Source organism: Arachis hypogaea, chromosome 10 (assembly GCF_003086295.3).
Source record: "Arachis hypogaea cultivar Tifrunner chromosome 10, arahy.Tifrunner.gnm2.J5K5, whole genome shotgun sequence".
NCBI classification, from domain to species: domain Eukaryota; kingdom Viridiplantae; phylum Streptophyta; class Magnoliopsida; order Fabales; family Fabaceae; genus Arachis; species Arachis hypogaea.
The window spans coordinates 114,383,459-114,405,098 of record NC_092045.1 but is presented as its reverse complement, the minus strand read 5'-3'; the positions used below and the strand labels follow the sequence as shown (position 1 = coordinate 114,405,098).

At 34.5% G+C, this 21,640-nt stretch overlaps 6 protein-coding genes across 8 annotated transcripts; 2 read left to right on the top strand and 4 right to left on the bottom strand.

Annotated features, from left to right (window-relative positions):
• Nucleotides 1-383: 383 nt before the first annotated feature.
• On the bottom strand, nt 384-1,259 carry LOC112718017 (E3 ubiquitin-protein ligase RING1-like). Its single transcript, XM_025769932.1, has one exon. It carries the CDS (start codon nt 1,257-1,259, stop codon nt 384-386), a length of 876 nt encoding a protein of 291 aa, XP_025625717.1.
• Nucleotides 1,260-3,050: 1,791 nt separating this feature from the next.
• Nucleotides 3,051-5,850, top strand: LOC112716870 (glucan endo-1,3-beta-glucosidase 8). The gene is made up of 3 exons (XM_025768898.3): nt 3,051-4,177; nt 4,550-5,215; nt 5,299-5,850. Exons 1-3 carry the CDS (start codon nt 3,822-3,824, stop codon nt 5,738-5,740), a joined length of 1,464 nt encoding a protein of 487 aa, XP_025624683.1. The 5' UTR covers nt 3,051-3,821; the 3' UTR covers nt 5,741-5,850.
• An 871-nt stretch (nt 5,851-6,721) lies between these two features.
• LOC112716869 (NADPH-dependent aldehyde reductase-like protein, chloroplastic) lies at nt 6,722-7,823 on the bottom strand. The gene has a single exon (XM_025768897.3). The coding sequence runs from the start codon at nt 7,771-7,773 to the stop codon at nt 6,940-6,942; it is 834 nt and encodes a 277-aa protein (XP_025624682.1). The 5' UTR covers nt 7,774-7,823; the 3' UTR covers nt 6,722-6,939.
• Nucleotides 7,824-7,950: 127 nt separating this feature from the next.
• On the bottom strand, nt 7,951-13,488 carry LOC112716868 (pentatricopeptide repeat-containing protein At4g13650). 3 transcript variants are annotated; one of them, XR_011866983.1, is made up of 5 exons: nt 13,221-13,488; nt 12,574-12,749; nt 11,643-12,060; nt 8,357-11,550; nt 7,951-8,269 (listed from the first exon to the last, which is right to left on the bottom strand). XR_011866983.1 is itself a non-coding variant. In XM_072205541.1 (4 exons), the coding sequence occupies exons 3-4, from the start codon at nt 11,757-11,759 to the stop codon at nt 8,455-8,457; spliced, it is 3,213 nt and encodes a 1,070-aa protein (XP_072061642.1). In that variant the 5' UTR covers nt 11,760-12,403; nt 12,574-12,749; nt 13,221-13,487; the 3' UTR covers nt 7,951-8,454. The 3 variants fall into 3 exon arrangements, 1 of the variants encoding a protein (XP_072061642.1); XR_011866982.1 differs by having other exon boundaries at nt 11,643-12,403; nt 13,221-13,487; XM_072205541.1 differs by having other exon boundaries at nt 7,951-11,550; nt 11,643-12,403; nt 13,221-13,487.
• A 2,229-nt stretch (nt 13,489-15,717) lies between these two features.
• Nucleotides 15,718-18,439, top strand: LOC112716864 (protein SINE1). Its single transcript, XM_025768893.3, has 3 exons — nt 15,718-15,866; nt 16,180-17,513; nt 17,816-18,439. The coding sequence occupies exons 2-3, from the start codon at nt 16,191-16,193 to the stop codon at nt 18,296-18,298; spliced, it is 1,806 nt and encodes a 601-aa protein (XP_025624678.1). The 5' UTR covers nt 15,718-15,866; nt 16,180-16,190; the 3' UTR covers nt 18,299-18,439.
• A 390-nt stretch (nt 18,440-18,829) lies between these two features.
• LOC112716866 (protein NDH-DEPENDENT CYCLIC ELECTRON FLOW 5) lies at nt 18,830-21,557 on the bottom strand. Its single transcript, XM_025768894.3, has 3 exons — nt 20,829-21,557; nt 20,161-20,607; nt 18,830-19,182 (listed from the first exon to the last, which is right to left on the bottom strand). Exons 1-3 carry the CDS (start codon nt 21,354-21,356, stop codon nt 18,988-18,990), a joined length of 1,170 nt encoding a protein of 389 aa, XP_025624679.1. The 5' UTR covers nt 21,357-21,557; the 3' UTR covers nt 18,830-18,987.
• Between the last annotated feature and the right edge of the window lie 83 nt (nt 21,558-21,640).

Genomic DNA, 21,640 nt, shown 5'->3' with positions numbered 1-21,640 from the left:
ATCAAAACTTTTAAACAAAATAAACAAGTTATCCTCCAATATAATAGAAAGATAAATTAGTTCTTAATATTTTTATAAAATAAAAAATTATAAAAAAATACACACAAAACTTTTACAAATATCATACAATTGCTTTCATTTATTTTTAAATTGTTAAGAAAAAATAATCCACAAAAATAAGGTAGGAAACTAATGCTACCAAAATTAAGTCTAAATAATGAAATTAAACATTCAAAAATGAAATTATATACATAATTGAAAAAAACATTAGACTCCACTATGCAAAATAACCTAACACATATATATTTAAAAAAAAGTAGAAACTCACGTGCAATCGGTTTCACGTGAAGTTGATAATTAAGAGGAAGTGCAACAATGAATGATCAAGGTGGTGGAAGAAAATTATTAAACGATTGCAGCATTGGAAACCAGTTCCTTCTTGATCCTGTGACAAGTTCACTATTTTGATTCCCATCGTTGCTAATTTCAGCTGTGAAATCCTCAAAAGGCATCTGAAACCTACAAACAGGGCATGAACTATGAGGTTTAAGCCATGAGATTATGCAGTCACCATGAAATTTATGGAGACATGGCATCTCCTTTGCTTCATTTCCAATCTCAATCTCTTCCAAACAAACCATGCACTGTAAAATCTCTTCACTGATAATCACACTCGGTAATGCTTCTATTGCTGCCTTCTTTGTTGGCGGGTTCACAACACTTCCATATCCACTTCCTCCGTTCTGTGCCAACTGCTGCAGCAACAAATCAAATCCTGATCCCACCAGAAACTCATGGAAGGATCCAATGCTCGTGCTCTCATTTTGATTGCTTGTTGTTGTATGATGATTCATGTTCGGAACTCGAAAAATCAAGGCTCCGTCCGTAAACGGATCAATCACAACCATGTTGCTGGCGTCTACACTTCTATTGCGAGTACTACGATTATTATTATCAAAGCTCCTAACATGAAGACCTCGGAAGAGATGCATTACATAGCTAGTCGATCCTCTTCTCCTCGTCGTAAGTTCGTTCTCTGCCTCGTCTTCGCCGGCCGGAGGGGCGGCGCCGGGGGGAATAAGAGGGCTAATTGCACCCATCAAGCCTAGAAATATTGGTGCATAAAGTATGAACATCCAAGTAGACCTTAAATCAATAGCATTATCACTTTGATCCATTATGTTATCCATGATTATCTCAGCAAATTCTGTGTCACAAATGGGGCACTTGTTATCAGCTTCAGTAATTGGATTCACCATTTCTGAGCATATGTTACACCAGTGTACCCCATTCATATTATTATTATTATCATTCTCCATAACACTTTTTTGAACATAACTTCTGAGCATGCAGTCCTTTCTAATTACTCCTAATGCATAATAATAATAACCCTTTCTTCAATGAAGGTTACATGTAGAATTTAAAAGAAATCTCATTAAGGAGGAAATTTGTTAACCTTGTACAGGTATCACAGATTATGTCCAGAATCTCCGTTACACTACAAAGTTTTTAGTTAGGTTTCTTTTAGGTAGTTAATTTCCACCCTTCATTCCATGTTCTATATTATGTATTTTTAAGGTTAAATTTGAACAAGATTATTCTTTCTTTGTGACATACTAATTTTTTTTTCATTTAGTTAATACTAGTATCTAATAAAGAAGTCCAAGGATCTGAAAAATGGAGTTATTTAAAGTTAAATCAAAATAGGTTCATCCCAACTATATTCCTAAGCGTTTCTTTCCTAGAATATGAAGGCATATGTTCTTGTATGTGGAAGAATTTAATTTTTATATGTCATATTTGGTTTTTTATGCAATTAAATAGAAGTACACCTTGTCTCACTTCAAAGTTATAGCTAATTTTTTTAAAAAAATACTATGGACACAACAATAAAAATCAGTCTGTAAATTATTTATTATATATGTGTTATGTAATTTACTTTTAGGATTAATTATTCTATTGGTTTCTATAGTTTCGCGAAATATTCAATTTGGTCCTATACTTTTTTTCTTTGAATTAGGTCCTGCACTAATTTTTTTTCGATTAAGTCCCTCTTTGTAGTAATTGGCTTAATTGTATAGGGACCCAACTAAAAAAAATTGGTGCATGAACTCAAATAAAAGGAAAAAAAATATAGGGACTCAATTGAAAAAAAAATTGGTGTAGGGACCAATTAAAAGAAAAAAAAATATAAGGACCTAATTGAAAATTTCGCAAAACTATAGAGATCAATAGAGTAATTAGACCTAATTTTTAATACATATTTTATATGAATAGCTGATTTGATGAATAATTTTTTATGAAAAAGTCTAAAGGATCAACAACTTTATTAAATTCTAGCCCTAGCAAAAAAAAGTGAGTAATTTTACACGGTTAGATAAAATCTCACACCATTAAAAATATCGTTACTTGATGACTACAAATCACAAAACTTATTACCCCTAACACTCAATATAGTTGATCTTTTTAATACAACTTTTTAAAAACGAATTATATTTTACCTAAAAAATAAGTTAGTCAAAAAGAGGATTGGACAAATAACATTCCCTGAATTACACACAAAGAATGAGTTCTAGAATAAAGTAAAATATAATTTAAATTTAAAAATTACAGTGGGAATTAACTTGATATTATTGAAAAGGTAACATTTCTTAGAATTTCTCATTTTCCGATGGTGAGGTGGAGTTCGATGCAATCACCGACCATCTGACTCCAAAGATTTACACTTAGCACCCTTATTTATTGGTAAACAGCAACACATTCATGTGGAAGCCGACACTCTACACTGTCCCCATCAATTCTATTATCCATTATTATTTTCACTCGTTTAACATGGCAAAATCTATTTCAATAACATATTAATTCTTTCAATGATTATTTATTTATAAATAAAATTCATATAAAATTATTTTTATATAAAACTGATAATTAAAAATTATTAAATAATTTAATATATTTAATTAATTATTATCTAATAATTTTTAACTATTAATTTTAGTTGAATGGACGTGATTCTTCATTTTTATTTATTTATATATTTTGAAGTAACCAAAGAGGAGACAAGCCAGCACCTCGACCCACTCTTCTTTGTGTAAATTGTAAAACTCAGAAGCCATCACTTTCAATTTCAAGAAACCAAACCCCAGCTTCACGGGGGGAAGAACATGGCCATGATATCAACAACACACACTTTCTTTTTCTTTCTACCTTCCATTTTTCTCCATCTTCACTAAGCAAAGCAAAACACACTTCATTATTCTTTTCTTTTCTTTTTCTCCTTCAATTATTCGTGATTCCCACTTCCATTAATTTCACAAACTAATATATATATAGCTGGTTGTTATAAGTTTCAGCTTTTATCAGATCGTCTCATTTCTACTTTTACTTCTTCATTCATTCCTCAGTCCACTGCAAAAAACAAGGTTCTATTATAACTAACACAAAATAAAATGAGAAGATTGTATCTTTATTTCTGGGTTTATGTTATTATTATTATTAGTCTCTTGAGCGTTCCACGTTTGTCGCTGTTAAGTAGAAATAGGCCAATAGAGTAAACAAATAATAAGTAATTAATTAAAATTACCAAAAGAGAAAAGTTCCTTTCTTTTTAATTCTTAACTCATATATTTGACGAATTCCTTATTAATTCTCATTCAGTTCATCGTGGGGTTGTAAAGTGTGCTAAAGTTTCGCGTATCATTAGTAAAACGGTTACTTTTATTTTCATATATAAGGAAAGTTTTGAATACTTGGCATCCTATTTTAACTTCTTATTATTAAACAGTTAATTTTTTCTTGTATTTACAAATACTTGTATTATAATGGGGAGGAAATGGTTTGAGAGATGGGTTATGGTAGAAGCAGTTGTTGAAGTGATTAGTATAATTATTATGATGAGTTGGTGTGTGGAAGGGGTTGGAGTGAATTGGGGAACACAAGCTACACAGCAATTGAGAGCAGATACAGTGGTGCAGATGATGAAGGACAATGGAATAGAGAAAGTGAAACTGTTTGATGCAGATGGAAGAATCATGAGTGCACTTGCTGGGTCTGGGATTGAAGTTATGGTTGCCATTCCCAATGACCAGCTTGCTGCCATGACTAGCTATGATCGAGCTGTTCAGTGGGTCAGAAAGAATGTTACCAGTTACAACTTCAAGGGTGGAGTTAACATCAAGTCAGTTCATTATTTCCTTTTAATTTATATCTATCAATTTCATTTCATCATAATGCTACTTCTCTCTCTTCTAATTACATAGTAGTTAGTAGTAGTATTACTATTCTTTTGTTGAGTTTAATTTTGATGCACTAATAGTATAGAGCCTTTTACTCAGTGAAAGATAGTAATTTTTACAACAAAGGTGATTAACTTCTTTTCTTTCTTTGCTTTTGATCTAATCTTCATCTTCCACTTCATTTCTCCAACATACAAACTATTCTGAATCATCCTATAATAATAGTTTGATCATCACTAATCATATAGTTTTTTAATTAAAAGAGTTTACAAGTATTAAGTGAGCATAATATTTATGCATATTGTATACTACAGATATGTAGCAGTTGGGAACGAACCATTCTTGAAATCATACAACAATTCATTCTTGAATGTGACCATGCCTGCCCTACAAAACATACAAAATGCCCTTAATGAAGCTGGCATGGGGGAGAAGATAAAGGCCACAGTGCCCTTAAATGCTGACGTGTACCAATCCCCACAGAACAACCCTGTTCCATCAGCAGGAACTTTTAGGCCTGACATATCAGATCTCATGACACAAATAGTGCAATTCTTGCACAACAACAATGCACCATTCACCGTTAACATCTACCCATTCTTGAGTCTCTATGGCAATGATGATTTCCCTTTTGACTATGCCTTCTTTGATGGGGTATCCAACCCCATAAACGACAATGGGGTTCTTTACACCAATGTCTTTGATGCAAATTTTGACACCTTGGTTTCTGCTCTCAAAGGGGTTGGGTATGGTGACATGGCAATCTTGGTTGGAGAAGTAGGGTGGCCCACAGATGGAGACAAGAATGCCAACGTGGCCAATGCTGTAAGGTTCTATAATGGACTTCTTCCAAGGATTTCATCAAGTAAAGGTACACCTCTAAGACCAGGGCACCTTCAAGTTTATCTCTTTGGCCTTATTGATGAGGATGCTAAGAGCATTGCTCCTGGCAACTTTGAGCGTCATTGGGGAATATTCCGGTATTGACTTAATCTTTTATCATTTTGCAGGGAAGTTGATAGTTAAAAATAATTAGATGACTTAACATGTTTGATTGTAACAGGTATGATGGACAACCTAAGTTCCCAATGGATCTTTCTGGTCAAGGTCAAAACAAAATATTAGTGGGTGCTAAGAATGTGATTTACTTGGACCCAAAATGGTGCATGTTCAATCCAGATGCCACGGATCTTAGCAAACTAGCTGATAATATAAACTATGCTTGCACATTTGCGGATTGCACTGCATTAGGATATGGTTCTTCATGCAACAATCTTGATGCTAATGGGAATGCCTCATATGCATTTAATATGTACTACCAAGCGCAAAATCAGAATGACATGGCTTGCAATTTTGAAGGCTTAGCCCAAATTACTATGAAGAATATTTCTACTCCCACTTGCGACTTTATTATTCAGATAAACCCTTCATCATCTTCTTCTTTGACACCCTCATCAGCAGTAGCTTTCTTATTTATTGCATTAGCCATTATTCTATTTTTTTAGGCATATATTGTTAACAAGAGATGCAGATTTGTTCTCTTAATAAAGAATTTTGTAGATCTGATGAGTATTGTGCCTTTGATGGCTTTCAAAAGTCAGAAATTTCCCATACATTTGACTTCTGAGTTCGTGAACTATTTTAATTTCACTCCTCACATGTCTTGGAACTGCTTTGTGTAGAAGCCACTCTATTTCCCAACAAAAGAATCAAGATATGGGAAAATTAGCATTTAGGAGTATATACAAGATTTAATTAACAAAAACAAAAATTTTAGTTAAACAACTCAAACCGAAAAATAAGGTGAAGACTCAGGTGCATAACTGAGTTGTTATTAACTTGAGTTTCCACTGAAAAATAAAAGAAAATCTCTCACTCGTCACACCTCACATGGCACGGAAAAATCACATGGCACGGAATACACTACCTAGGTGAAAACACACTCGTGTGGCGAGAAGTTTAGGAAATTAATTATTTTAAATCGTTGAAATGGAATTATGTTACTAAAAAGAATAAATTACATCAAAAGTTTTATAAACCTTTTTAAATGAAAATTATGGAGAATGACCAAAATACAATTATATCCTCAATATTTTACCTCAAATTGTTAATAATCCTAACCTAAAACTTTAAGAAGCCTAATTCCTAAATTCAAGAAACCTAAATTCTCAATATTTCATGACAGACATGATAGATAATAGGACCCAATAATTGTTTGATCTATGTAACTGATACTATCTAGTGGGATAAGTATTTTTTGTTGTTCTTCAATCAGTGATCAAATTTAACAATTGGTGCAAATTTACCTTCTTTTATGAAATGATTTAGCTCACGATTATTATTAGTGAAATTTTTATTTTAATAAATATATAACAAATCCATTAAAGACTTAAATTTGTGAGAAGTATGTATCAGTCAAACTGTCAAAGATTCTAAAGGTGAGAACCTGAGGGAAGTATGAGAAGAAGTGAAAGAGTTTCAGAGAGTTTTGGAAGAACAAAAACTCTATTTTGATTTCTCAATTAAGTGCTGGTGTGAATAACATCATACAAAATCCATATGCCTTAAGTTTTCACTTGACAGAGCAACAGAACAATTGAAATTGACAGGTCAGCATAACGGACTGATAACCAACTATAACAAACCGTAACTGTCATCATAACTAACCTTGGTGAAAGGCATAAGGACCAAAGTCATAACCGTTTTACACGTAACCGCCGTTGACTCGAATAACCTGACCGTTGACCCATTCGCCAGCATCAGAGGCCAGAAACCCAACCAGAGGAGCCACATCCTTGGTCTCCCCAAGTCTCTGCATCGGCGACTCCTCAATCAGCTTCTGAACCTGCTCCTCCGTCCTGCTACTGAAGAACAACTCCGTCGCGATCGGCCCCGGCGCCACGCAATTCGCGGTGATCCCGGTCCCCTTCAGCTCCTTCGCCAGGATCTTCGTCATCGCCTCCACTGCTGCCTTTGACGCCGTGTACGCGCCGAACCCCGGCCTTAGTGCCGCCACTTGCGACGAAGACAACAGTATGATCCGTCCCCCACCGCCGCGTTTCAGCCGGTTCGCCGCCTCCCGCGCGCACAGGAAGGCGCCCCTGGCGTTCACGGCGAAGACATGGTCGAAGCTCTCGTCGGAGGTGTCGGCGATGGAAGGCTGCTTGGGATCTAGGGTTCCGGCGGAGTTGACGAGGATGTGAACCGGCGAGTTGAAGGCGTTCTCGGCGGAGTCGAAGAGGTGCCGGACCTGAGTGGGGTCGGAGATGTCAGCGCGGACTGCGATGGCTTGCGGGAGCGCAGAGGAGGCGGAGGTAGCGTTGATTTGGGCGGCGAGTGAGTCGGCTGGGTTGGAGTTGGAAGAGGAGTAGTTGAGTACGAGTCGGGCTCCAAGTGAAGAGAGGTGGAGGGCGATTTGACGACCGATTCCACGTGAGGAGCCAGTCACTATAGCCACCCTGTCTTGCAGTGGAAGAGTTTGGGTTTGTGTGGAAGACGAAGAAGTAGTACCGCCCTGTCCCTGTGCTGGTGAAGCCATGGCTCCTTTGGACTTTCGATTGCTTTTCTTTTTGTCTAATTTCGATTGCTTTAAATCAAAATCAATTCAATGCTTCAATTTATTTTTTAATATGAAATCTTAAAATCATCTAAAAATAACTAAATTGTAATTCCATATCTCCCCTTTCTATTTCAATATGATAAAACAACAGTAAAAGGACTAAACTTATAATGATTGTTAAATTAAATGGATCAATTTACAGTAATACTATAGTGGTTGCCTACTATAGTAACAAGTTTTACAATTTTACAAGTTGAAATTCACATTTGGCTTCAAAAAAATTTGTACAAGATGATTTATATGAACAAAGGCATGAAGCTTGCTCTACTTATATTCCATCACTATCCATCTGTGTGTACTGTTACAATCGCTAAGGAGCAATTTAATTTTAGGTTTCCATAGTTCCATGATCCTTTTCCCTTCACACCCTACAGCCTTGGATCATACACATCTCATAGGATACCCTGTTAACTACCTGTAAAGGAGAGAACATATAAATAATGACTTTGTTACTCATGAAAGGTAAAATGTGTAGCTCAAAAAGATATAGTCTTACTCTTACCACAGATTTGGGAGAAATGCTAAGATTATTATGTGAATCTTTTCATAAACAGTTTGCATAACGAAAATCCAGAATGTTCATTTCGTTGACCATCTTCCTTACCAATAATCTTTACATGAACAAACACCACCTTCAAAATGATGAAAGCGATAAGCATCTCTTACAATAATAGCACGATTCGTTGTCACGGAAACATACTTAATCCAGCTGTGGCAATCGCCACAAACACGTAGGTTTTTGAAAACCCGGATAGGGGTGGAGCTTGACAAACTAAGCAATCCAAAAGCAATAGCCAGTTTTTCACTGTGAATAATTTGCGTTTGATCCCTTTGACCTCGCTCTGCCTCACTCAAAAGGTTATTGTGTTGCGGCACATAACCGATTTGAGCTGCCTGTTCATTCAGATCTCTGAGATACTCGTATATCATATCCGCACGAGGGTGTTTCTGATCACCAACAAAAAATGCATGAACTGAATTATTAACCTCTATCCAACTTCGACCAGGCTCCTTCTTGACACCCCTATCTTTCATAATTCGCCTTGTCCGATCCCTACAACCCCATTTTCCAGTCACCGCGTACATATTTGAAAGCAGAACATATGTTGCTGAATCTTTGGGTTCCAGTTCTAGAAGATGTCTTGCAGCAAACTCTCCAATATCAATATTCTTATGAACAATACATGCACTTAGAAGGGTCCTCCAGATCATTGCATCTGGTCGAATTGGCATCTCCTCTATAAATCTCCTTGCACGACTTAAAAGACCAGACCGCCCAAGAAGATCCACGATACATGCATAATGTTCAGGCTTTGGAATTAAATTGTGTACTTCACTCATTGATTTGAAGTAGCTAATTCCCTCATCCACCAAACCCACATGGCTACATGCAGATAAAACTCCAACGAAGGTAACATGATTTGGCAATACACCAAGCTGTTTCATATCCTCAACAAGGCTTAGAGCTTCAAATCCTTTGCCATGTTGAGAATAAGCTGTAATTATAGCATTCCAAGAAACCTCATTCTTTTCATTCATTTCAAAGAACTGCCTCTTAGCATCATCAATGCTACCACATTTTGAATATAACGTGATTAAAACATTAGAAACCTCGCTTTCTGAATCATAACCAGTTTTTTTAATCATGGCATGAATCTGCTTCCCTAGTTTAACATTAGTAACATTGGCAGCAGCACTAACTGCAGAGCCAAATGTGAATGCATTGATTTCCTGTCCAGCTTTATTCATCTGAGCAAATAGTTTCAGTGCTTCTTCGAAATATCCACTTCGTGAAAAACCTGATACCAATGAGTTCCATGATATATTGTCTTTGGCAAATATTTTATCGAAAGCGATATATGCTTCTCGTACTTTCCCACACCTAGCATAAAGACTAACAAGTGCATTACCAATTGAAAGATCATCAGAATAACCAGAGACACATGATTGTGCATGAATCTGCCGTCCTTGATCAAGTGCTTGGATACCTGCACATGCACTAATTGCACTTGCAAATCCTATATTATCAGATTGAATCCCTTGATCTTGCATTTCTTCAAAGAGGTTAAGAGCTTCAGTAAACATACCATGCTGTGCATAACCAGCAATCATGGCTGTCCATGAAACAACATCTTTCTCTTTTATTCTCCTAAGGATTTTCAAGGCAGTAACTAGTTCTCTATGTTTAGCATACATGTCAATAAGGACGCTCGAAACATATACATTGAACTGAAAGCCAGTTTTAAGCACTTGAGTATGAATCTGTTCTCCTAGATCAAGGGCTCCCAACGAGGTGCAAGTCCTCAAAATACTTGGATATGTAAACTGATTAGGTACAATGCCTTCCATCTGCATCTGTGTAAATATTTGAGCTGAATCAGTTAGATTGTCTAACTGACCATAAGCCACGAGCATCATATTCCACAGCACCACATTTTCTGATTCTGTTGTCAGGAAAAAATCATGGGCAGTTTCTATATCTGAGCATTTAACATAAAGATCAAGAAGTGAACCTTCCAGGATTATGTCTGACGACATTCCTGCCTTTATTACATATGAGTGGAGTTGTCTTCCTTTCAGAATATCTCTGACTAATGCACAGGCACTCAAAAGACTTGCAACTGTGACACAGTCTGGCTTGAGGCTATCGAGATGCATTTTCTTAAATAACTTTAAAGCCCTGTCACCATATCCTTGTTGGGCTAGACCTGAGATGAGTGAATTATATGAAACTCCATCCCTCTCTAACATTGTATTGAAAATCTGTTCTGCAGATATCAAATTCCCCAATCGAGAATACAACATCACAAGGGCATTGCAGACATATATTTCCTTCGAGAATCCCTGCTTCAGAGCAAGGCTATGGAGCTGCTCTCCAAAATCAAAAAATCCTATTTTTGTACAGGCACTTAGAACACTCGAAAATATATACGGGGTAAGGCAGAATCCTGATGTATGCATCTGGCAAAAAAGATGAATGGCTTCTTGTTCATAGCCACATTGCGATAAACCAGAGATCATAGCAACCCAAGAAACACTATCCTTCTTCTGTATATCATCAAAGACCTTCCTAGCAGAATTTACAAAGTTGTTCTTAAAATATAAATCAATCAGAGGGTTACATATCCATGGACTGGTTTCATAACCATGAGTTATGGTCCTGGCATGTATTTGCTCCACATAATAGAAAGGAACATCAGCACTACATGCCCTCAAAACCCCTGCAAAAGTCTTCTCGTCAGGCTTCACCTCTTCCTTCATCATTTGCTGAAACAAACTTAGAACGTGACAATTAAATTTCTCCACAACAAATCTATGAATAATCTTATTCCAACAGGACAGAGGTCTAACACGCATATCTTCAAAAACCTTGACTGCACCTTTCAAATCACCAAATTTGAGATACAAATCGATCAGCCGATCACACAACACCTGTTCTGAATAAAAACCCATCTTTAGAATTTTCCCATGAAGCTTCAAACCATCAGAAAATGATCCATAATTAATACATCCTTCTAACAACCACAGAAAGGTCTGTGAATTTGCGCGAAGGCCACGTTCTTCCATGAGATGCAAGAAGTCAAATCCCTCCGAACCCGCTTCTTCACCTTTCCTCTCAGGAAGTTCATCATAGCCATTCACATAGCTCACTGCAGTGTTGTTGAAGGCAGCTAAACTCACTGCTCCGCTTAGTAGCTACATATAGAAACTTAAAAGACATCAACTTTTCAACATAAAAGAGCATGATTATAACCAAGCGCAGAACTTTTTGGTTGAAATAGCATTACCTTACAGTTCTTTGGAATGGGGTTGGGGCAAAATTGATGCATACATTTCCTCGGGAAAGAATAGGATTTGGGGCATGTGAAGAAGAACCCACGGAGAGAGAGGGGGGAAGGAAGCATAGATTATTGGTGGGTTAGCATCTAATAATTCCTCTAAACATCACCCTCACTGATAACAAAATCCACACAAGGCTCTAACCACTTTGAATTTCAACATGCTTCCAAAAGAAATGAAAAAACTCATCCTGAATTCTCATTCCATATCGCACTCCAAACTCTATGCTAAAAAGTTTAATGCAATGGGGCACCAGACAATAATGATAAGGCCTTGCACTTACTGAGCCACCATCGGCGGGAACCTCCAGCACAACCTCCTAGCTTAACCAGAATCTTGTGTTCCAAACACAGCTTATTGCCAGTGCTGAAATTGGAAGACAGAGATTATTCTGTGAAGATGAGAAGAACCCTATCTTTAATTATTCTGGGACCTAAATTTGCTTTTTTTTTTTTAAAGGAAAATTTTGGTAATCGGCAAATCCTTTTTTTTTTTAAGAAAAGCATGATATTATTTCAGAATTCACCTTTTCAAAGAATTGAATAAATAAAAAATTTCTTCTAATCTAGTCAACAACAATTTTGGAGAAAGGTGAAAAATGGTTTTGTGTTGTAAAAACCAAATCGGTTATCAAATCGGTTAAACTATTGGGTCACTAGATTACTGGCTCAACTTATTACTGGTTACAAGTTGAACTGTTGGTTCAGTCCTACATAAATAAAAAATACAAAATAATAAGGAAACTTAAAATTCAGATCACATGTTAAAAACATTGGTATAACTAGAGATATAATTATTCAAATTGAAATGAACTGTAATGGTTTTTCAGTAATAAATTTATAACTAGAAGGAATGTAGTGCATCAATTACTATACAAACCTCTGTATTAGGGAATACTGTTTCACCACTACTGGTCATATCAGTGAGATACATGAAAATAGTTGCAAGATGGTGTCCACCTCGAGCTATATTAACTTTGTCAGGGAAGTAGTCATAATGTGGATCATATTTCTGCCCATGCTCATACCTCAATACTTGAATGTCTTCTCCATTTCCTGAAAATTAATAACAATATTACAAGAAACTAATCAATACTTAACTGCTTTAGTATAACAATGTCCACTAATGAAATCATTTAAATGATCATACAAATACAGGTTCATTCCCCTATGAAATCCTAGCTTGCAAGTGAACAATGATATTGTCTTATGATGATGATTGGCAGTCAAAGGTTAATTTTGTTTCCTAACAAAATCCTGTCTATTTTTTTTTCCATATGACTACTCAATTGCTCTAAATTGGCCCATAAATTATGATTTGGACCTAATTAGCCAGTCTGTTAAATGTTGCAAACTTTCATTCCACAGGTGAAAATATTAGCATAGAGCAATCTAGATTTTAGCTTTGTGGCCCTCTATTAATGAACTTCCTTCTGGTAATTACAGATTAATATACAATAAAGCACAGCTAGAAGAGAAAGGAAACAGATTCATATATAAACCAAAACAAAAAAAATTAAAGCTCACCTCTTGCAACCTAGCTCAGCTTCGACAATGGAACAGAAGCAAGAGGCGGAGTCAGAGGAGAAGGCGGGTGCGCAAGAACTGCCGGTGCGGAGACAAGGCAGAGCTGCTGATGAGAGGCACGGAGACGCGGCCGGTGAATGAGACGCCGCTGCTACTTTGACATTGTGTGTCTGTGCTTTGGTGTGAGATGATTGAGGTTAGGGATGGGGATGGCGGTTTCAGAGGAAACAGAAAAACAGTAAAGATAACATTGACCCGGTCCGATTTTTTCAAAGCCGGATGGGCCACCTGTTTTTATTAACAAAAAATGTACCAGTTCAAACCGGGTTGCACCAGTTTTGAAGAGCCTAACCAGTCAGGTGCCCGGTTTATGGTCTAACCAGACAAGTCGGTCTGGCTTTTACAAGTCTTCAACATTTATTTTCATTAGAGAATATACTGTCCCTCCATTAGTCGTTGATTTTCACATGTAGCTGTTAAGTGTTTATACGTGGGGAGTGGATTCTCTTGGTAAAAAAAAAAGAGCAATGCTAGGGGCCAGTAATTTTTGTGATTGTTAGCCATCAATTAACCATCAATGATGATTTGATGGTGTGAGATTGGTGTGAGATTTCATCTAATGGCTCACCTTTCTCTGCTGGTTAAATGCTGGCCAAAATTCAACAAAACTGCTGGCCCCTAGACTTTTCCAAAAAAAAAATAGATGATATTCAGTGTTAAATTTAATCTTTTATTATTTTTTTTATATTTATTTTTGGTCCCACTTATAGAATTAAATGTAAGAGATCACACTTCATTTTTTTAAGTGTTGAAAAAACTGGAAAAGATCCATTTCTCGAGTTGGACAAATAAATTTTCTAAGTGAAATACAAAATAGTCTTCGAAAATTTTAAAAATCTCAAAATTGTACCTAAAAAAGTTTTAAAATTTTAGAACAGTCTCTTCACATGATTTAAATTTTTTTCAAAAGTCAACGTCTTATAATATTTTTGTTAATCAAAAAATAAGTATTATTGAAACATATATAATAAATAAAAAATAACAAAATATATACTAAAGGATAATTTTATTTATTAACACTAAAATGTCATAAAAAATAACATTATTTAATCATTAACACATGTTACTTATATCAAAGTGGAATAAAAGCCACAATAATAACAACTAAACTTAAAAGGTTATTGAATTATGAAGGTCATTACATTATTTATATACCTAAAATTCTAAGATATTAACATAAAATAAATTTAGAAAAGAAATTTTAAGTGAAAAAAATTGTTTTTTTTTTTATAATTATTAACTGTGGTGACACAAATAGTTTTAACTATAAATATATTTTGTGTAACATTACACCAACTGAATTTTAAAATTTTCTAATAAACATAAACAAAACACTTGAATTTGTCAAAGCATTTATTTTTCAAATATTACAAAGTATTAAAAATTTTACATTAAAATTTTGTAAATCATCTACATTGATTTTGTAGTTTATCAAAACTTACAATTTTAATTTGTAGTTTAATTTGAATAAGTTTTAAAGTGTTATCTTGTAAGCATCTGTACAAACATTTTTAATAATTGATGTAGAAATTTTTATGTTAAATGAAAATTCTCTAATATCTTCGAATAATAATATCTCATTATCTTTTTAATTATTAAAAAATGATTATAAAATTTGGTATCTATAAATTAAATTAAATTAAATTAAAATATATTGTATGGTAAAAAATAAATATAAATCTATTTATTTTAATTTTTTTTAAAAAATGCCTTTTGAAAATATATAAAAAATTTGTATATAAATAATTAAATTTAATATAAATAGACTGAAAATGTAAAAAAATTAAAATTTGTTAATTTAAAAGAATATATATAATCATTTGAAAGAAATATTTTAAAATTTTTTAGAAATTATTTTTCGATTTTTTAAATTTTTTTGGCGATTATTTTATAATTTATTCTAGGATTTATTTGTTCAGAATGCATACATAGAATACAAGTTAATATTTTACTGTGAGTAACTAATGAAAAAAGACTATATTAAGTATTATCTAACAAAAATAAATATTAGAGATTTTTTGTGTATTTTAAAACATGAGAAATGAACCTATTTAAAAAATATAGTAATTACTCTTAATTCATATTCATTAGTGTATTCCTATTTTAATGGATTTGGATCTTCCAAATTTTGAATTTTAATTTAAAGAATAAAATATGATCTCTCACTATTTATTTTATAGATAAGACAAAAAAAATACTAAAGAAAAATTATTCAAGATTAAGACATCACACTTTACTATCTAAATTGAAAATTCAAAATTTAGATAGTTTTGCTTTTGAAAATCTAAGCTGACTAAACAGCAAAGAAAGGATAGCGGTGGAATTTTGAAGGAAGAATTTTTAAAATGGAAATGAAATTGATTGTGCATTAAATAGTTGATGAATACAAATATAACATTCCATGTATATATAAAGCCAGAAATTGAAAACACAGAACGTGTTTCTTTTAATCTTTTCTTACACAAACCCCTAAAATAACGCTTACATTTGAAAACTTGAAAGTTGAAACCCAAAAACACTTTCAGAATTCAGACAGTGACACTCACATTACACAGCTTCAAAAACATTCCTTCTTACTCTGTAAAGGTGTGTTTCTGTTTCCTTCTTGATTTAATTATAGCTTATTATTTTTTTTTAATAATTCAAGATAAAGAAACGAGGTACTGGGTTTCGAGTTAGCACTTTCAGTTAATATCCCAAATTTTCTTGTACGATTAATCATTTCGTCATCTTTTTGTTTAGAAAAAAAAATCTGATCGTTCAAAGGGGAAAAATTGGGTGCAATTCGGCAATATAGAATGCCCAAAATGATTGATATATTTACCATGCGATGGAAGTAGGTGCTTTTGAAATTTACTTTCTTACTATTGTATTCATGGTGTTTGTTATATTGCTTCAGTTAATTAAGCTATGGGAAGAAGTTTTAGTCCAACACTGTTGCGAGAGCTAGAAAATATTGACAAAGATCCAGATAGCTACAAATCAGTGATGAGATCATTGAAGTCATATGTGAAAGATTTGGACTTCGAGGCAATTCCGATCTTTGTTGCACAAGTTTCCGAGACTGCGAAAATTGGCTCCTTATCTAAGGAGCTCACAGTTTCTCTCTATGAAGTTCTTGCACAGGTTCATAGTGTCAAAATTGTTCCAATGATAGGTAGTATTATGCAATCCATAGTTCAGACCTTAGCATCAAGCGCAGGATCTTTACAGATTCAGGAAGCTTGCTCAAAGGTGGTTCTAGCTATTGCAAGATATGGAATTGACCCAACAACCGCAGAAGACAAGAAGAGGAACATAATTTGTTCGCTTTGTAAGCCTCTATGTGATGGACTCTCGAGTACTCAGGAGTGTTTGACCTCCGGTGCTGCACTCTGCTTGAAGGCTCTAGTGGATTCAGACAACTGGCGGTTTGCCTCTGATGAAATGGTTAACAAGGTTTGCCTGAATGTGGCTGCGGCGTTAGAGGGAAAGTCTCAGGCCAATGCACACATGGATTTGGTTATGTCCTTAGCTAAGTCCAATCCTTTGATTGTTGAAGCCTATGCAAGACTACTCATACAAGCAGGACTAAGAATACTAAATGCTGGAGCTGAGATATTGGAAGCGAATTTTCAGAAGCGACTTGCAGCCATTCAAATGGTGAACTTGTTGATGAAATGCATAGACCCCAGGAGTATTTTCTCAGAGTTAGAACAGATAATTGAGAAGATGGAGATCTGTCAATTTGACAACATGGCATGTGTCAAAGATGCTGCGTATGAAGCTCTGCAAACTGCCAGGAGAATTACGGCAAGCAAAAAATCATGTGTAAAGAGTCCTGCATCAGTAACAGGGTCAAATTTTAGGAGTGACTGTATGGAAGCAGATAGTTTTTATGGTGATGAAGATCATTCTCCTACTGCATCTATTTCGCCAGAACCACGAACCTTGGACTTTTTTCCTGGATATGAATATGCAGTGAAGTCTCCTATTTTAGCGAGTCAACCTTTGCAGCACTCAAAATATAGTCGAAGGGGTGTGAACCGGAAGCTTTGGAGTCAAGAAAATGGACGGATTGATGTGTCTCTCAGAGATGGTTTGTTCTCAGCTGTAGCTCAGGAAAATGCCTGGTCGGGACACACTGAGAATCCGTTTTGTAATCAAGCAAGAAATTTATCAGACGAGTTTGCTGGTTTCGTGAACATGAATTCTTGTCATAGAGTATCCAGAAGTACCACCACAAGTCCCCGAGTAAGTGTTTCTGTCTCTGATTTTATTCATTATTCATATTTCATAAAAAGGTGGCTGAAGAAATTAGGAACAGAGGTTCTTTTGAATAGTATTTACCAAAAAAGAGAGAAATTCATACCTTGCAATGTGTAGATTGAATGTACAATTATTTAGCATAACCTTTCCGTGTGTATACATATCAAGTCAGTTTTAGGAATGCATATCAAGTCAGAATGTGTGATTTTGTGGTTAATTGAAACTTGTCATTTATTTTTATGTTGCCAAGAGTTTTAGAGTATTCCTGTTTTCTTTATTGTACTCAGAGATCACAGATTGGAGTTAATTCCGACACCATGAACATCTGTATGACCCCTCGGAAGCTCATTCACTCTCTAGAAGATCCAGATGCCGAGACTTCGTGTTGCTCCAACAGGCAGAGCAGACGGTTCAGGAGTCTATCGACCGGCAACGTGGAGAGGAGCCAAAGATCCAACTTCGAACATGACCAAAATGGTTTCACAGACTATGTGAACTGCGATTGTAATCCGAACGGAAGCTTATTTGATTATGATGAGTTCCAAGATGGGCAAGAACCAGTCTCATCAACAGATGACATTCCTGTTGGTTCTGCTTTGCAGGTGCCTCCTGAAAATAGTGATAACATTGAGACGGTTTGCATTCGAAAACCATTTCAGAAGACTAAATATAAAGTGGTTTGTGGCATTTCATTTGCTCTTCTTGCAATGGCTACTCCGTTACTCTGGATCACCAATCAGGAAGATGGTCATTATCTTGTTCCTACATAATGTGTTCATTCCTTGTTTACAGACTTATATTTTAAGAGCATTTTAGGTATACCTTTATGTAAAGTATCAGTCAATTCCAAGTGAATGTTGGTAAGTTCAATGTAGATGTAAAGGATCAAATAAAGTTGAGCACTTCTCTCTTGATTTTCTATACAAAGTCACAATTTAGAAAAATGAAGAGAAAAATATGAGTAAATAATCATTTTGACACTTGAAAGGTTCTGAATTTGAGAAAACGAACTTCAATATTTGTTTTTGACAAAATAAACCTCAAATATTAGCTCTGTTTGACAAAACAGGCTAACTGTTAACTTATCACTCGAGATGTTTAGGTTATTTTGTCAAACAAAACTTATATTTAGAAGTTCATTTTGTCAAAAACAAATATTAGAATTTGTTCTGTCAAAGAATCTTTTAGATACCGAAATGATTATTTTCTCAAAAAATATTTAAGTGACTCATTTTATATCATACATCTTATCAATTTGCAATTTTATTACTATGAGATGAAAAATGTGAGGTGGATGTCTATGGTTTAGAATTAGTATAATACTTTAATAATTAAGTCAAAGTAAATATTTTATATACAAATATCGAATGGAAATAAAAATTCAAAAGAGAAACCTAAATTGCAAACATGAATCATAATTTTCTATTAATTGTAATATAAACTTAGCTTAAGCATCATATTATAGATTTGGATTGTGTATGTATTGCCCTCCGTTCCAAACATCTTGAGGATTTACTACTATTGGTTTGAGAATGGCAGTTTGGCCAACCAATATGTAAGAATACTTGCTGTAAATTTCAACTTTTGAGCCAGGACTGAAGAGGTACATCTCGTCCAATCCGATTCTTCCAATTGACAATGAGTTTCTTCTACCCTGATACAAGGAAGCATTTATTTCATGAAATCATGAAAAGAATTAGCATGAAATAAATCACATTTTTGGACTGAAAATTAAATTTGATGCCAAATGTGGGTTAACTTAATTAGCCATCAATTTTTAGTTCAAATAAGAACTCACTACTAAAATTTGATAAAATATTTTTCAAAGATTTAGCTATTTGATAAAATATTTTTTTATAGTATTCTTAAGGGGAGCTACTCACATAAAGACGTTTAAAACGTTTTTTTAAAGACGTTTTTTAATAATTAAAATTCAACCAATATAATCGACCAAAATATATCATTTTTGTCAAAATTTGACCAAATAAATTAATTTAACCGAAAAATTGATAAGTTAAATGTTGAACTGATCTAAATTAATATTTTTTTATAAAAAATGACTATAATACTCTAATTATAAAAAATATCTAAAATCCTCTTATTATATACATTAATTTTAAAAACCCTAAATTCTAATTCTATGACTGCATAGAGAGAAGAGAAGCGTTAGGATTTATAATTTTTAAAAATAAAAATATATATATTTTAAGTCATTTTTTATAATAGAGATATTATAATCATCTTTATAAAAAATATTAATTTAGATCAGTTTAAGATTTAATTTATCAATTTTTCGGTCAAACCAATTTATTTAGTATAATTTTGATAAAAATAATACAATTTGATTGATTATATAAGTTAAATTTTAATTATTAAAAAATATATTTAAAAAAAGACATTTTAAATATCTTTATGTAAGTGGCTCCCATTCTTAACATGTGTCTTAAGACAGAAGTTAGCAAAATCTTATTTTAAAATACATTTTATCAAACATTTTTAGTTTAAAGAATTACAGAGATATTTATTATTTTTAAAAACTAAATTGTCAAAAATCAAAATCATAATTTTTTGAGAACTAAATTAGTGATTTATTCTCTCCTATTGTAGCTACCAAAACTAGAGGATTACTTACCCTATCTATAACTGTAATACTACGAGGGGCATCTGTGTAAATGAGACTAATCTTGTCTCGTAAATTCTTATACCCATCCTCTTCTTCACCACTCATATCTTCTTTGTTCTGATCTTTTGTTGCACCCCAATGAGGAATTAGTTGCTGAAGTGCTGGTATGTTCCATATTTTTCCAAACCCTTCTTGGTAATTAGAATCCGGAGGAGGACTCAAAATAAATTCTGATTCCAAAAGGGGCCTCCTCCAGTAATTTGATCTTTCTAATCCAACTGCATAGGTTGCTTCTGGTGAACTCACTGTCAGATGGCTCAGGATAGACCCTGTTATCTGAAGGGGTGAATGCATTGAGTTTTGGACTTCAAACTCTGACTGCAACCCATCTTCTTCTAAAGTTACAATGTACTTAATTCCAATCTTGTCCTCTGATGATTTATTAATTAATTCTACCTGCACCACATATGTTCTAGGATCTAAGTATATAAATTAAAAACATTATAAGCTACTACATAGGTGACAACTCACGTGCAGTTGCCTTAATATGTAATGACTTAATATGTAATGACAATAGTTAACTGCACATGAATTTCCACTCAACAAGTTGTGTTTGTATTTATGGGAGTAAAGCAATTCATTATGGAGTTATTGAGTTATGCAAAGGAAAACAAGACCTTAATGGATTCCTCAGGGTGGCTTTTAATTTTATTGAGAACCCAATGAGTTGGAGAGAAAGAAACTTGGCAGTCATCAGTTGTGAAAGTGAAGTTTGAAGAGACCCCTCCTTGAATGAGGGCAGCACCATGATCTCCCTCTGACACCGCAGTGTGCAGCAGCTCCACCGTGCCGCCATGCCACATGGGAGCCTTGTAGGAGGTGATCACCCCACTGGGCAGCAACATACTCACAACGCTTCCGTTTTTCAGTTCCATCTTGGCAACGACGGAGCCATCGCCAACTGCTTCAAAGGTGACTCCATCATGTCCAATGAACTCTTCTTTTTCAAGGTAGTCCAAGTTGTTGGTGGGTTGGTATGGAACTGAAGAAGCAACTGCTGCTAATGGCTTGCAGCAGTTGAAAGTGTGGTTTCCTGAGGGAAATTTAAAGTAAGTGTGTGAAGGTGTGTTAATAGCACAAGTTATAGCTAAGCTACTGCTGGAATTGAATTGAGTGGGGAGTAAAGGGGAAGTTATTAGAGCCATGCTTTCTAAGGTTCATAGCAAGTGAGGTCTCGTTATGCACATTTTGGAGGGACCAAGAGAGAATTGATAAGAGGATAAGGTGAGGGCTGAGGTTGGTTCTGTGAAGTTTACATTAGACATTTATAATCTAAGATATTTCCAAGATATTTCTTGGTGTTTGTCCTATTCCCAACACACTGGCTTGTCTTTCATTACACGTTTTATCAATGAAATTTCTTTCTTTCTTTCAATTTATTTACAAAGGGACATTTAATCTGTGGAAGCTACTCATTATAAAAGAAAGA

Coding starts and splice junctions, on each gene's coding strand:
- LOC112716868 (XM_072205541.1), bottom strand. CDS start 11,759: ATGCTTCCTTCCCCCCTCTCTCTCCGTGGGTTCTTCTTCACATGCCCC. Junction 11,551..11,642: donor CCATTCCAAAGAACTGTAAG/GTAATGCTATTT, acceptor TTCTATATGTAG/CTACTAAGCGGAGCAGTGAG.
- LOC112716870 (XM_025768898.3), top strand. CDS start 3,822: ATGGGGAGGAAATGGTTTGAGAGATGGGTTATGGTAGAAGCAGTTGTT. Junction 4,178..4,549: donor AAGGGTGGAGTTAACATCAA/GTCAGTTCATTA, acceptor TGTATACTACAG/ATATGTAGCAGTTGGGAACG. Junction 5,216..5,298: donor CGTCATTGGGGAATATTCCG/GTATTGACTTAA, acceptor TGATTGTAACAG/GTATGATGGACAACCTAAGT.
- LOC112716866 (XM_025768894.3), bottom strand. CDS start 21,356: ATGGCTCTAATAACTTCCCCTTTACTCCCCACTCAATTCAATTCCAGC. Junction 20,608..20,828: donor ACCCTGAGGAATCCATTAAG/GTCTTGTTTTCC, acceptor TATGTGGTGCAG/GTAGAATTAATTAATAAATC. Junction 19,183..20,160: donor GTATTACAGTTATAGATAGG/GTAAGTAATCCT, acceptor TCCTTGTATCAG/GGTAGAAGAAACTCATTGTC.
- LOC112718017 (XM_025769932.1), bottom strand. CDS start 1,259: ATGGTGAATCCAATTACTGAAGCTGATAACAAGTGCCCCATTTGTGAC.
- LOC112716864 (XM_025768893.3), top strand. CDS start 16,191: ATGGGAAGAAGTTTTAGTCCAACACTGTTGCGAGAGCTAGAAAATATT. Junction 17,514..17,815: donor GTACCACCACAAGTCCCCGA/GTAAGTGTTTCT, acceptor TATTGTACTCAG/AGATCACAGATTGGAGTTAA.
- LOC112716869 (XM_025768897.3), bottom strand. CDS start 7,773: ATGGCTTCACCAGCACAGGGACAGGGCGGTACTACTTCTTCGTCTTCC.